This window comes from Argentina silus, assembly GCF_951799395.1.
Source record: "Argentina silus genome assembly, chromosome: X".
Lineage (NCBI taxonomy): Eukaryota > Metazoa > Chordata > Actinopteri > Argentiniformes > Argentinidae > Argentina > Argentina silus.
In genome coordinates this window covers 16050133-16065414 of record NC_139653.1, presented here as the reverse complement: position 1 = coordinate 16065414, position 15282 = coordinate 16050133, and the positions used below count along the sequence as shown (strand labels likewise).

The 15282-nt window shown below is 43.8% G+C and overlaps 1 protein-coding gene across 1 annotated transcript in view; it reads right to left on the bottom strand.

Moving 5' to 3' along the window:
• The window catches only part of dchs1a (dachsous cadherin-related 1a), a gene marked incomplete at both ends in the record, with an annotated part of 86503 nt that extends 73751 nt beyond the window's left edge, over positions 1 to 12752 (bottom strand). The window contains one exon of the mRNA XM_083694488.1: positions 10953 to 12752. Coding sequence (XP_083550614.1) covers positions 10953 to 12752 — 1800 coding nt within the window. The remainder of the gene's footprint in view (positions 1 to 10952) is intronic.
• Positions 12753 to 15282: the final 2530 nt, after the last annotated feature.

The following is a 15282-nucleotide window of genomic DNA, read 5'->3' as shown; positions in this document are numbered from 1 at the left end:
TCGATAGGCTCATGATGCTCTGGAAACCGGGAGACTGGCTGGGTGGGCTCGGAATCTTGGGAAACCGGGAGACTGACTTGGTGGGCTCAGGATGCTCGGGTTCTTGGGGTTGGTTCACTGGGGGATCTCCGCCGACGACTGACACACTGGGCACTGAGGCTTGGGCAGTGGCCACTCCGGGACTGGGAGCGTGGAGTTGCTGGATGGAATGTGCCCGGAGTGTCTCTATTATTTGGGAGAGCTGCTCCTGATGTCACTCCAGCAGTACTTCTCCGTGGGAAACGACGCTCCAGAGCTGGTCAATCTCCGCAGTGAAAGGCAAATAGGCCACTTTACTGAATCATCCAACGGGATACAAAGGAAACACTAGAGAATAACAAAAACCAGGAATACTCAAGATGGAAATCAAAGATATAAAATAGGGAAGACTAGAGATCACATGGCAAACCATTTACATTACATTTACATTTATGGCATTTAGCAGATGCCTTTATCCAAAGCAACGTACAACAAATATATTTGTTTAAGTAAGTGAATCATCTATCCATCAGTCATCGTAAGATAAAGTAATCAATGCTCGGACCATGGGCCATAGGCAGTCATAATGCTAGAAGAAGGATTTATTTTTTTATTAACAGGAGAGAAACTTGTACAGGGGGCTAGTGGGGGTGAAGAGGTCTTTAGGAGGGACCGTTAAGATGTAGCCTGAAGAGATGGGTCTTCAATCTACGGCGGAAGATTGGTAGTGACTCTGCAGTTATGACAGCAGTGGGAAGCTCGTTCCACCAGCAGGGCGCCAGGACAGTGAAAAGCCATGACCGAGTAGTGCGGCTGCTGCATCCACATAGAGGCGGCAGTGCCAGGTGCCTGAGGTGGAAGAGCGGAGTGATCGGGCAGGGGTTTGGGGGCTGACCATTGTTTGCAAGTAGGCGAGCACCAGGGTCTTGAATCTGATGCGAGCTGCTATCGGGAGACAGTGAAGGGTGCGGAGGAGGGGAGTGACATGGGAGAATTTGGGGAGATTGAATACCAGACGGGTGGCAGTGTTCTGGATGAGCTGCAAAGGCCTGATGGTGGAGGTGGGGAGACCAGCCAAGAGTGCGTTGCAGTAGTCATCCATCTCAAGCAAGGACCAGGAACACAGTAAACACACCTCTCTTAAAGAGAGGTCCTAATCAGTTGGGACCAAGAACACCTGTAGTCCATTAGTGTCTTGGGGCAATCCCTGCTGCCTTCTGGTGGCCAGACGGACCATGACAGTTCCCATTCAGATTTGTTGAAATAGCCAATGCTAACTTCAGCTAATTGTAGCTAGTGCTAACAAAAAAGGTGCTATAAAACATTGATGCTATAGAGAGTTTAAAATTTGTGGCCAAATCACCACATATTCACATGTAACCAAGTATTTAATTTGATGCAATTTGAGTAGATTTGGTTGTGCAGTTTAAAACTTGGTTGAATGCCCCTAGCACATTTCTTTGTTAGTGGGGGCTCAAATTTGCTGATGTTAGCAATAGTTTGTTTAAACAAACCAAACCATGGATAATGTTGCATTCATGACAAGTCGAAAACTCTGAACCTCTGAGTTAAAATGAACGTAATATATCTGCGTAGAGTTTCCTACTGGAATCATCTGCTTGAATCATCAAACTTCCAACTCATACCCAGTACTGGTCCCCTACATTTAGATCAACAGTGGCCCAGTAATGACAGGAAACTATCAGGGCCAGTTATCACATCCCATAGCTGGCCAATGAGCAAAATCTCACCAGGGCTTGCCCCCCACAATTGCACCAGGTCTGGCCCATATAATACTTGCCATTTCCAGCACTCAGCCACATGTGCCACTACAAGACCAGATCTGGCCCACAATTGGGAGTAATGTAACTGACTGGGAAGAACGTATCAGGGCCACATTCCTCATACCAGAGCTGGCCCACAGCAAATCACCGACTCTCACCCAGGGCTGGCCCCCCACATTCAGACCAGGTCTGGCCCATAGAATACTTGGCTGGGTTCATACTGTGTGTACTCCTTTGTGTATTCCCTGAAGATGGTCCCCTATCATCTCACCCTTATCGAGAGCCAATCCAGTGCTAATGACCTTCCTCTCAATCACCTTAACAGACCTAATTAGTAAGTAAACCCTAATTGATCTAATTGTGAGCAGAAATAGGATGAGCTGACCGCACTCTTACTTTCTTGCTGAATAGCCCGGTCTGTTTCCATGGGCTTGCTGTGCTCTGCAACATTCTTCTGACTTTTTATTTCAACTGTCAAGGCTGGAGCGCAGGGGGGGGGGGGGGGGGGGGGGGGAGGGTCTGGCTGAGGTTGTTGGCAGACATCTGGGATGCATTCTTTGTAACAGTCATGTTCTGTATATGGAGACAATTTGCTCAGTGGTTAAGATGTTTTAGGACAGTGTATATATAGTACAGACATGTACTTTCTACGAAAAGGCAGATCCATCATGAATACTATAAGATACAATGCGCTTGCAATGGGAAGTTCTGATATGAATCCCAACACCAGCACTATCGACATACTGTACCTCAAACAATCTGATTGTTATTTGCCTGAGATATAGTTTATTTTGTTAAATATCTGGTATCCCGCAATATCCTACTCTAGCTCTCAGTTTCTGTTTTCCTGACTGGTGATTCCTGATGGGCAGCATGAGAATGGATGGATGGTTTAACACAGATTTGCTTTGGGACGGAATGAATTTCATGAGCAGATGAGGCTTCCTTACACCCAGTGTGTTTAGCAGTGGCAACTGCCAAGCAGATGTGCGAGGGGACCACGGGCTGTGAGTACAAGTGGCATGGCACTCCTCCTCCATGCCAGTCTCTTCCAGTTTCTCTCAGCCATCTCAAAGGAAGACCAAGTTCACCAAGGTCAGACAGAAGTGGGGCTGTCTATGAGCCTGAACATGACACTGTGGGAAAGTATCCCAATGACGCTCTGACATTCACACCCTCAGTCTGACCTCAGTCTGTGGTAATTTACACCAATTTCTAGCCCACGTCATTTAATTGGGTAAGCCTGACCCTGGGATAACTGGGACTGGGACCCAGTGGGTAGTGCTCACCTCGCTACACGGAGGGCTGATTGTCCCTGGGTCAGCAGATGTGACTCTCACCTGCTCCACTCCACATGTCACCACTCTGGAGGGACACATCGGAAATGGAACCGTGTAACTCGATTACAGGGAGAAGGGACCGAGGGGACATAACGGTGTGGGAAGAGGAAGTGGGAAGAGATAAGGAGCTTGTGTGTGAGGGAAAGTAAGCAAAGAGAGAGGGAGAAGAAGTATAAAGGGGATCTTTCCCCTCCACACCACACAGACAGAGGATAGATGTGAGGGAGTGTTCCACAGCTGGATCCAGCTGTTGAGTCTGAGCTTTGTCCCAGCTGCCAGAGGCTGACTGTCCCTCTGTCTGTTTTCTTTCTGTCTTTCTTTACCCATATCTATGCTTTCAAAGTGCTCACACCACACCCTTCAATAGAATCTTGGCAGCAACGCTAAGAGGTCAGCCTCACCTGCAGCAGACAGTCTGGCAGACGGACTGTATGTCTAATGAAAATCCCCATCCCGTGAGAGAGCTGTATAAGCCCATCTTCCTTCCCCTCCAGATGTGAGCAGGAAACCTCTCCACTCCAGCAGATCCTTGTCCCTCAGAAGATTTGGCCTCAAACTCTGCTCAGCATGGCTTTACTATGTCCAACTGTGACCCTTAAACAGTCATTGTAAAGGCCCATGAACACATGACTACCAATGCAAAACAACACCAACCCTGGCCACTCAACACACACATTATGAATGTGAGTGTGTGTGTGGGGGGGGAGGAAGAGAGAGAGAGATAAGTGTAAAAAAGTGTAAAAAAATAAGTGTAAAAAACTGTTTTGGTGAGGGGTGCTGGCGGAGGTGCAGGGGGAGGGGGGTGTCTGAAATATTAGTGCTATTTTCAAGGCCAGCATGAGCACACCTCTATTGCCGCTATTCTACGCACCTGAGTGCAGGCGAGACATTGCTTCAACACTGTGGTAATTTAACCAGTTACTGCCAACACAAATTGCCAATATGCCTGTTTTTGGACTTTGTGCCAGCTGAAAATAGAATAAGTGTCACTCATTTCAGGGGCTGGTTTAGGTGTGTTCTGAGGACGATATTTCATCAAAGCATACACTTTTGCACAAAACACATACAAATCTAAAACCACAAAATGTACATTGGCTCTTCCACCCCTCTCAATGTGGCATTGTTTTACACACACACATAGTCTGAGTAAGCCACTGATGAATGATATAGCCTACCATCCACAGCTCCTTTTCACAACCATAGAACATTAAACATTTCAACACAACCTTTTCCTGTTCCTGTAAAGTTGGACAGAGGCAGTTGATTCAAACGATGGATGATGATGATAGATGTCTGAGCACAATAAAACGCACTCAACTGTCTCTGGTGGAGAAACTATGACCTGAACACCCACACTCTGTCCAGATGTACATCAGTGTTTATGTTCGCTTCAATGCCCTTGCTCAGTACCGGAGTAAGTGCTCGAGGAAGTATTACATTTGCGAACACATTAAGTAGTACATCAGGTTTCCTGCAATTTTGCCATTCCCTGTAAATATTGTGATAAACCACTGAGCCACAGAGAGTCAGCTTGCATCAGACAAATCCAGTCTTGCAGGGAGACACAGAACAGTCTGGTATTAAAACAGACAAGTGAACATTTAGTTTGTCACCGGCCCTCTACAGAAAAAGATTACATGGTTCATGTATAAAAATACCAGCCTAAAACTGCTAATTTCACTGGTCTCCAAAAAGTAAATGTTCATATCTTGGTGATAATCACACACAAGCAGTACTTTAACTGGATTTTGACACTCTCCTTTAGAGAAAAGTGACAAGTGACAGGGCTAGGAATGTGATTGAATGTCCAGGTGTCTTTTTCAAAGCCACACATTCAATGGATTTTACATGGTTGTTTTCCTGGGCGTCTGGTGCAATCTATTTGCGGCTGCTATAGAGTTTGGGTGGATGTCAAAATACCTGATTCCATACTATGTAGGCTGGAGTTAAACCCAGCTGGGAAACTCTTGCCTTTTGTCCATGCTTAAGAAGTGTGACTGTGACATTGAAAACAGAAACTGTGGGTTTCTGGAGGAGTAAAAAGCTGCGAAGCATAAGTTTGTAATACAGGAAACACAAGACGTTTACTACTGAATCAAATCAGATGTGAAACTGAGACAAAGCAATTGATATGAGCTTAAGAAACGCCAGATGGTACTGTGCGTTTTGCCTAATGACCCATACTGTCTTTGCCTGCCACTATGGTCATGATCCAGCCATCAGTTCACACTTGAAAGCCCTCTGTGAAAGCCTCCATTGAATTACATACAATATGTAGATTAAAAAAAAATCAAGATACCAATAAAGAATTACTGTGAATACCAAATGACTTGACAATGCATTTATCCATCCAAACAGATATTCTAAACAAAGCTGACCCTTTAATGGCAGAGACCTCCCTCATTATGACATTGATTAAATTAAGGCAGGCAACAAGTTTAACGTTGAAGAGTGACAGAGAAAACCCAAAGTCTGCCTGTTCACTTTAGGCAGACCAGCATACTGTAAACGTAATACAGTACAACACACCAAAACACTTATGGTTATATATTGCATAGTTAAGCTCTATTTTCAGTGTGAAACAAGAGTAAGAGATTCAATTCCTTTTTCAATTTCCCTGCACAAATAAAGTTTGTGTGTTTTGCACCTACCCTGTCTGCACTCATTGGGGAGGAGGACTACAGTAGGTAGGTGAAATGGCAGGGCTCCAGACTAAGCTTTTCCCCTGGTGGCAATGGTGCCACTAACCTTTTCATTTGGTGGCAACAGCACATGATTTGGTCGCGCTGACTTGTATTCACGCAATGGAAAAGCGTGAGTAGGCTAATTATCTTAGGAATGAACTTGCCATTGCATTCAGAGACAACTTGTACTATGTGTGTGCTAAACATTCCTCTTGTCATTACAGTGGTCTTACTATTTACCAATGTATACAGAAACGCATTACAGTACATGCTACATCGCCTATTCTTTGATAAACATAAAAAAACATTCTTTGATCATAACATCGCAATCACATGCAGGAGAAGGCACTTCCAGGTAACATGCATAACTCTGATATTAAAGGCCAAGACAAATCATATGGATATCGAATGGAGAGAAAATGTTAAATTAGGCTCTAAACAACTATCCACAAACAAAATTAAAGAGTGTATACAAATTATAAGGCACCGCAGATCTCCTGAGAGAAAAGCTAAATATGTTTTCTTACTGGACATTTTGTGCTGCTTTGGTGACAGCCTCGGCTCTGTAAACATAATGTGCATGCAAGATACAATATCATTGTAATTCCACACAACTTGCTGGGTCCAAAATTAACACCTGCACAGCGCTAAATTCAGGTAGGCCTACAATTTCCTTGTGCAGGGTAAATCTCGCAGTGATCACCTGCCACTCTGGCAGCTGCTTGTGAATGGCACCACTTTATTCCATATCATCACAGTTTTAAAATATCTATTTGGTATCATAATGTAGGCCTAATCATTTTAGTTCCTCTGCGTTCAAAGATTGGACAGATGAGCTTTGACACTGTGCGCACTTTGAGGCAGATAGCCTAACTTGTAGCTCGAGTTTGGTCGTCCTGTAGTTTTCCTTGTTTTGATGTAGGCCTATGGCTTTCCCTTCAGCAGGATGAGAAAACTACCGGGGAATAGTTTTGTAATCGTGGTGATTCTAAACGTGATTTGTCTAGGGAGAGGCGCTGACGCCTAGTAAACAGCTGAATGTATAATTTTCATGTCATCAATAATAGGCTATAAGGTTGTTTAAAACAATATGACAATGACAGGGCTTAATGAATATCAAACATGTTGTGTTATAAAACATTATGTAGGCTAATGAAAACTCTCAGATAGATTTTGCAGCTCACACCTGATGCAACCATCATATTATTTTATCGCACAGCAAAGTCAAATGATCGCATTCTGGAGTCCTGAAGGGGGTGTTGTATTTGGGGTAGACTTAGAAAGGGCCACTCTTGTGTTTCAGGACACTCCAGGACACTTCCTCCCTGTATGCAACACCCCAACAACCCTCCAGATGTTCGCCAAGACAATCAGTGACAAGATTAGTCTTTTGTGTGGATTAGGGAAAAATATTACCTCACACCATTTAAGTAGTGAATTAGTTTTCCACCAGACCAATGGTATTCAGGGACAAGCAGACATGTTAACAGCACCTGTCTGTATGAACCTGGTGAAGGTGGTTGCTACAGAGTAATTGTTGAAATGGTGAGAAATTGGGGCGCTCAGTGGCATAGCACACTAAGGCGCATACCATATCATCGCAAGGTCCCTGGTTCGATTCCAGCCATTGACATATCCTGCATGTCATCCCTCCTCTCTCTATCCCTCGTCTCTACTATCTCTATCCCAATAAAGCAGAAATGGCCTGAAAACATTTTTTAAAAAAATAATTAAAAAGACACTTGCTCGCCCTCATTCACTCACATTCTCATGGGTAGTTATTAGTTACTTTTTCTTATTTTCCATAGCTGCTTTTATATTGGCAGGCATGGAGAAATGCAGCAGAGCTCCACTTCATTGAGACACTCTTCTCTTGTCAGTTTGCATAGCTACAGTTGCTGTGAAATGTGTGGCGTTCCAAATCATCCTGAACAAAAATACTCATTGGAAATATACTGCGTGTTATGAAGCCTTGTGATGTATTACGTTTTCTGACAAAAAAATCACTGGGAGCTTTGTCTATCATGCTACATCAATCAAAGCTAAAGGATGAAAAATGCTATGCGATATTAGTGATGTCTTTTCAAGGACTCACGGCTCAGACAGAAAAGGTTTTTGCAAAAGAACTGATAAATGCAGAAGTTTGACGTTCAGCTCCAAGAGACAAAATGCCCAAATGTTATATTTTCTCTTGCAGTAATCAGTGCTCTTGTCATGTTGCTAAGGGGGCCCTGGTGATGACAGGCAGTCTATTCTGTCCCAAACCCGGGGGCGGTGGGCTAAACCATGGGGTCTAGTCTATCCTCACACGCGACTAATGAGGACTGAAGTGAGATCAGATAAGAGTTTGGAGGGAGGCAGCCCGCCAGACAGACAAGGAAGCCCCCCCACCTATGTCACCTCCGCCCCACATGCCAGGGCTCATTGGAGCTCATTTCCCCCTCAGCTGCCTGGGGACCTCCTCTTGCCTTTCCACTGGAGCAAGACCAACCCCCCAAGAACAGACAGAGGGGCGATTCTTACCCCCATACTGAGACACACCGGACCAACAGAACTGTAGTGTGCTAGTGAAGTGCTCCTTATTTACCAATACATGATTCTGACAAAACAATGAAACAGACACACTAATGAACATTATCATGATAATGAAAGATGAAAAATGCATACAATTATGCATCAACTAACAACCGATAGTATTCAGTGTAATTTGATTCAGACAAAAAAGACTGGTCTGGATCCATGATGTAATCAAGACCCTCAGGGCTAACAAACTCCCTCAACTCTGGCCTTTCACTATTGAATTCATAAGGAAACAGAATCTTGACCAAAAGTACCAATGCTGCAGCTGTCTCTCTTTGGCACACTAAGAACAACTAACCAAACAACCTCTTCTTTTTTTTTTACTTCAATTAAGTCCTCGTTGGAGCTCCCACAGCCAAGGCTCCTATTGGAGAGCAGTGTGAATAGGCAGTTGGTCACAGTATGAACTGTCCTCCCACTGTTGGGGAATACAGTGGCAGTGTACTTCCCATTCTCCAGCTCTAACAGTTCTGAAGCTCTTTTATATAGCCACAACAGGTCACCCCATGAGTGGATGCATGTGGTCTTTCTTGCACTATGTGAATGGCTGTATGGATGGGAAAGCCTAATAATGTTATGGTAATGTTCCATAATGGAGTCCAAGAGGACAAATTACATATGAGAGACCTAGGTATAGGCATTATATGTCATTCTATCACCAATTACCTTATGGGGGACACAGTTTAAAGCAGCAGGTAAACATAAGGAGATGCTGAAAATCAAATGGAATTTAAGTTGCCTCATAAAGCACAGCACAAAATGCAGCTTTTGGTTGGTAAAATGTTATTTTTTCATGTCATATCCTATTTTATTTCTCCCAGATTATCCCTATTTTCTTTTTTATATATCTTCTATATTGCATTACAAGATTCATTGCTGCTAATAGTTTTAAGGCCTGTCACTCTAATTGGGATAGAAAACTATTATTTTAATTCATGTATTTTTTTCAAAACACCTAATAATAACTTCTCCTCCACGAAGCAATTGACGCAGAGGGCATGTGACAAAATCTCACATGTAGAGAAAATGTGGTACCAGACTGCATTAGAGTAATCATGAACTGCTGTGCAAGAAACTTGGAGGGAAAAGAAACCCTACCCACTTCAAAAGTTTGGATTGATGATCATAATACCCCTATTGTAATAGGATTTGGACAGTACTGTGTGTGGAAAAAAGGGGCAGTGGGAATTTCTTATGCAGAGAGGAAAAGGCACTCGTCAGATGTCCTGCTGAGACGTTGGGATGTGGAGCTGGCACTGTGAGCAAGAGCAGTCTGCTCTCACATGGCACGCCAAGAACACGCCTTCAGCAGCCAAACAGGCCCAAGACAGGCCAGAGAGCGGCTGGCTTTGAAGAACAGCTTCATGCTGGAAGCCCACGACTCTGCTGATCAAGCACATCATACCCTGAGGGCTATGCAGTCTAAAGGCAGGTAGTGGTGGTTTCTGTTGTGAAGTAAGGGAATAAGGGAGGGGTAGTAAGTAGTCTCATCTCTAGCTTTAAACCCCAAGTGTTCCAAGAAAGGGACTCTTCGCAGCATGGAGCAGCAACTGTCTTCCCAACAACACATAACAGAAAAGATTATCAAATAACATTTAAAGTACTCTCATCCTTGGTTCTCTGTGATTTATAATTGGGGGACCTCCCCAGACCTAGACAACTACTCTCATATTCTGTTCCTCCACTCAGTCCAAGAGCGTGGTAAGGCCTGACCCCCCCCCCCCCCCCCCCTGCCACAGATGCTCATGAAATAGGAATTGAATGAACCTGTAACTATGTGAAATACTGGTCTCTAGAAACAATTCTTTCTCTGCAAAGCTCCTGTTGGGCCATCTGATTACAGCAGCACTTTTAAGTCTGGAAACTGACTGATTAAAAGCAGAAAATGAAAACAAGCCACCTCATTTTTATAACAGTCCAATCAACAACCTAAGAAAACAATAGGCTACATCTTAATGAAATATAATTGCGGGCTGCCCCATGGTTTTGGTGGCCTGTTGTTTGTCAATGGCTTGCTTGTTTTTGTCTAATATGGCTCGTCGTTTTCTTTTCTTACATTCAAGTATTCCAATTAAAGTGCCTTTTGTTAAGAGAAGTGACATCTCTTTCTTTAATCAAAGCCCTAAAAATGCTGCCTGCTTGGGAATAATGTGAAAACTCCCTTTGTATCTGAGCTGACAGAGGGCTCTGCACTGTCTTTGTTACCTTGGCAACTTTTAAAAGGTGAAGGAGAGCAGATCCTCCATTCCTTAATACTACAGGTAAACTCTTCACTTTCAATGGTCTATCCAATAAATTAAGCATTACACCATTAACATGACTCTTAATGGTAGAAAATATGGCGTAATCAAACATCTATGTAATGCTTTTCTCAGTGGGGATTTCAGACCATTCTTGACACTTGAGGGTAATTCAAATTCAATTTATTCTACTTTTGAAAAAGTTGATATGGCTAGAAAAAAAAAGTATTCTACTTTTGAAAAAGTTGATATGGCTTTCTTGAGTGACTAGCCATTTAACAGATCAAAAGAATGACAGTGTCCTACCTCCAGAAAGCATGTTCCTGCAGCTGTGTTCTCCTCGATGGATACATTGTAGAAATTGCTTCCAAAAACAGGCTCATTGTCGTTTATATCCTGCAATATGACGTAGACCACAGCTGTGGAAGACAGGGGTGGTCTGCCCCCATCTGTGGCCACCACAGTCACACTAGGCTTTGGGTCAGTCTCATAATCCAGCTGGGACAGAGTGGTGATGATGCCAGTCACTGCGTCTATACTGAACCAGTTTGAGTGAGTCCCGTGGTCCTGCAGGATGCTGTATCGGATGTCCCCATTGGGCCCCTGGTCTTTGTCTCTGGCTGTGACCTGCAACACAAAGCTCCCAGGGAACACAACCTCTGGGATGACCTGTCTGTAGACCGGCTGGTCGAACATCGGAGGGTTATCATTAACGTCAGTCACCTGGAGGGTAAAGGAGGACTCTGCCCTGAGAGGGGGGGTGCCTGAGTCAGTGGCCATGACCCTGAGCTCATAGGTGTCCCTCTGCTCACGGTCCAGAATGTGGTCCACGCAAATCAGATAGATGATGTTGTCCTTGGTTGTCAAGGCAAACATACCATCACCGCCTTCCAAAGACACGTTGACATTGGAGTACTCACCATAGTCTGGATCAGTAACAGAGATCCTGGCCACATACTGGCCAGGCTGGGCCCCCTCGGAAATATGGGGGGAACCATCCTCACTGAGGAAGATGATGGTCATAGTGGGCTGGTTATCATTATAGTCCCTCACATGCATGGTGACAAAGGTGTTGGTGATCTCTGGTTGGGTGGCATTGTCTCGTGCCTGGACCACCAGCTCGTGCACTCTCCTCATCTCAAAGTCCAGGGGCTTGTTGAGCGTGATGATGCCAGTGCGAGAGTCGATCACAAAGCAGTGGTCCGGGTCACTCTGCCTCCTGTTGATCTCATATAGCACCAGACCATTCTCTCCCTCATCAGCATCAGAGGCAAACACCTGTAGGATGTTGCTGCCTGGCTGCAGGTTCTCTGATATGATAGCATGGTAGCGGCTCTGGTTGAAGACAGGAGCATTGTCATTGATATCCTGCACAGTTACATCTAATATCATCTGCCCAGTCCTCTTAGGGGAGCCTCCGTCAAATACCTCCAGAGATAAAGTATAGGACGATATTTTTTCTCTGTCCAGAATGGCATTGACCACCAGGTCCAAGTAGAGCACTTCATTGGTGCCCCTCCTGGTCTCCAGAAGGAAAGCCTGACCTACATTACCATCTTTGATAAGGTAACCCTGAGTGGTCAGCTGGTCTTTATCAGTATCCAGGGCTGGCTCCAAGGGAAACCTAGTGCCCACAACCGTCTGTTCAGGGATTTTGAATGTGGCCCTCTTTTTTGGGAAGATTGGGGCATGGTCGTTTATGTCATTCACAATGATGGTCACCTCCACTGTCACACCTGTCATGGTGACAGCAATGAAGTTATAGTGGTCCCTCAACTCCCTGTCCAGAACTTTGGCTGTTTTGATAATGCCTGTGCTCTCATCGATGTCCAGATCACTGCCCACACCTGTGCCCTCATGGTCTGAGATGAAGTAGAGGGATGCAGTGATGCCAGGGGGCAGTCCTGCGCTGATGTCACCCACAATGGTGCCCACTGGCTGTTCCTCATCCAGCTGCAGCTCCAGGGTGCCCAGGACTGTGGAGGAGTGGACAGCGATAAGCTCCAAGGCAACGTACATCAGCAACAGTATCCTTCTGTTCCAGTTCCCCTCTTGGTGCAACGGGTTCATTATAGACTTCTCCAAACCCTTAGCCACTGTCTTCATGTTGACTGCTTCTTTCTAACCCTAGGAGGACAACACAAAAGGTAACGTGTGTGTTAAAGAGTGCTGTGTTATATTATAACCTGATACAGCAACAAAGCCTATAAATAGTTTTCAATTGAAAAAAAAATGGTATACTATGTCTGTGCATGGATGAGCAAAATAAAAAATAAAAAAGGGCTCTGCTCCCAACCACACTGCATACAATAGATTCCTTGCACACATCATTTTCATACACTTCTTTCACCTAATAAGTCAACACCTTGTTCTGTTAGCATAACAGAAAGCCCTCCCTTTTTCATAAATGAAAAAATCTAAACCACAGGCCCACCATACTACCAAAGAGGGGGAGTCTTCATGGCCTCTACATTCAATTCTAATTAAGGAGAGACAGGTCCCACTGCTGCCAGGCTCCTTTTTGTGCTTGCCCTGTAACAGTACCCTTTGGTGCCTTTGTGTAGGGACCTGGTCTGGGGAATAGAGACTAGACTGGACTTGACAGCATGTTGACGTGTGCTCACAGACTGGGTGAGAGCAGTTTTGAAAGCCCCTATACAATATTGAGTATTCCCCGAGCACACATTTCTACAGGGGTGTTAACTTGAGGAATGTCCTCCTCCAGCAAAATATCTGGAGAGTAAACTACGAACAAAAAAGTAAAGCTGTGTTATATAGTCAGAAAGAAAAACACTTTTTTGAGAGGCTTAAAAATCCAGTTCTTATATGAGGATGGAAGCAAAAAGGTGGCAGGTGGTGTTTTTATAAACTTCTGCCTTTTCCCTGTGATACATTGATATAAGCCCTAAAATGGTTCATGAAACTTTTGAAATGCCACCTTTAATAAATAAAATCGCTGGCAAATCAGATAATTATGTCCAAACTGAAAGTGTCATTTTGGCTCCTGTAACCTATCTTTCATAATGCATATTATTTTGTGTCCATACATTTGGCAAATAGAGCACATTGATGCAAGGCCCTTATTATCTGTGAAAAGTCTAACCATTTTACAGTACAAGATTTAAGATTTACAAGGTCAGCTCCTTGTTGGGTCAATCACAAACGTTGGGCCTTATTCATCAATTAATTCTTAAATAATGCACACATTTATAAAAAAAGATTTGTATGATTTATCAATGATGATAAATACCAAATCTTCTTAAATTGGACGCGCTTGCAAGTAGGGTTGGGTGGTATACGGTATCCCCATTACCCACGGTGTGCTTTTCAATACCGTCATAAAATAACTGCTCCATTATCTATCAAACTGCTAAATTAAGTGCTGTTTGTCAATTCACAATGTGTAACAGCGCCACTGCCAGAGTGGTCAGAGAAAGAATTACAATATTTAACTTTCAGGAGTGTCACTTTTGGGATATTGCACGTGACCTCTTCCACCAAAGGTTAGAGAAGGTGAAAAAAAAAGAGGACTAGCGCGAATGACTTATTCCCTAAAACAAATGCCTCTGCTGCTATATGGCAGCATTTCGGGTTCGACCCGACGATGAAGGAGAGCTTTCAGATTTGGACAAGGTTATTTGCAAGATTTGCTTGAAAAAGATGATAGCCAGAGATGGGAAAACTAATCGGAACCAATCTACACTCGCACCTCAAACTATAACACCCATTAACAGCTGCACGGATGGGATATCTGTCTCTATCAAGTGCTAATGTCGGGTTCAGACAGCTATTCGCTGACAACGGATATGTGGTCGTCAGTTAACATGACACCATACCAGTTGTTAACCGTCCACTTTGTCATACCCGACTGGAAACTACAGTCAAAATGCCTAGACTAGACTAGAGGCAACTGACAGAGTGGGCCCTCGGAGACTGCAGTCCCATTACCGCCACCTTCTCTCATAGCTGGCCCCAAAAGAGAGGGCTCAAAAAGAAGGAAGCGAAATTAGGACTCCCAGAGCATAATCTCATAACGGTAACTAACGGTAACTAAATCAACATTTTATAGACAAATGATAACCGATAGCCTATAGGACATAATATGAGTGATATTATTACAAATGCAGCATGTGATGTTTCTTATTAAGCTATCATATTATGCTATCTGACTGTTTAGTTCAGTTTGTCAAGCTGTGATCGGAATGTAAAGTTTAAATTATTGTTTAGGCTAAATGACATACGATATAGCTGTCACCACATAAATAATTCAGTTTTTCAATGTAGATTAAATATATGGAGCAAAGACGTCTCCCACCAGCCCCCTGCAACATTATTTTTTAATTTTTCGCAGCATACAATTTGAGGACGGTATAGATTAGATTAGATTAGATTAGATTCAACTTTATTGTCATTGTGCAGAGTACAAGTACAGAGACAACGAAATGCAGTAAGCGTCTAACCAGAAGTGCAAAATAGCAGAAAGTGCAATGAACAGTATATACAGGTAGTGCAATATATGAGCAGTAAGTAGTGCAGTATAGTATAAGTAGTGCAGTGTAGCAGTATATGAGTAAGCAGTAGCATTATAAGCAGAATAAATAGGTTGCAGTATGAACAGTGTAGCAGCATAGGAGCT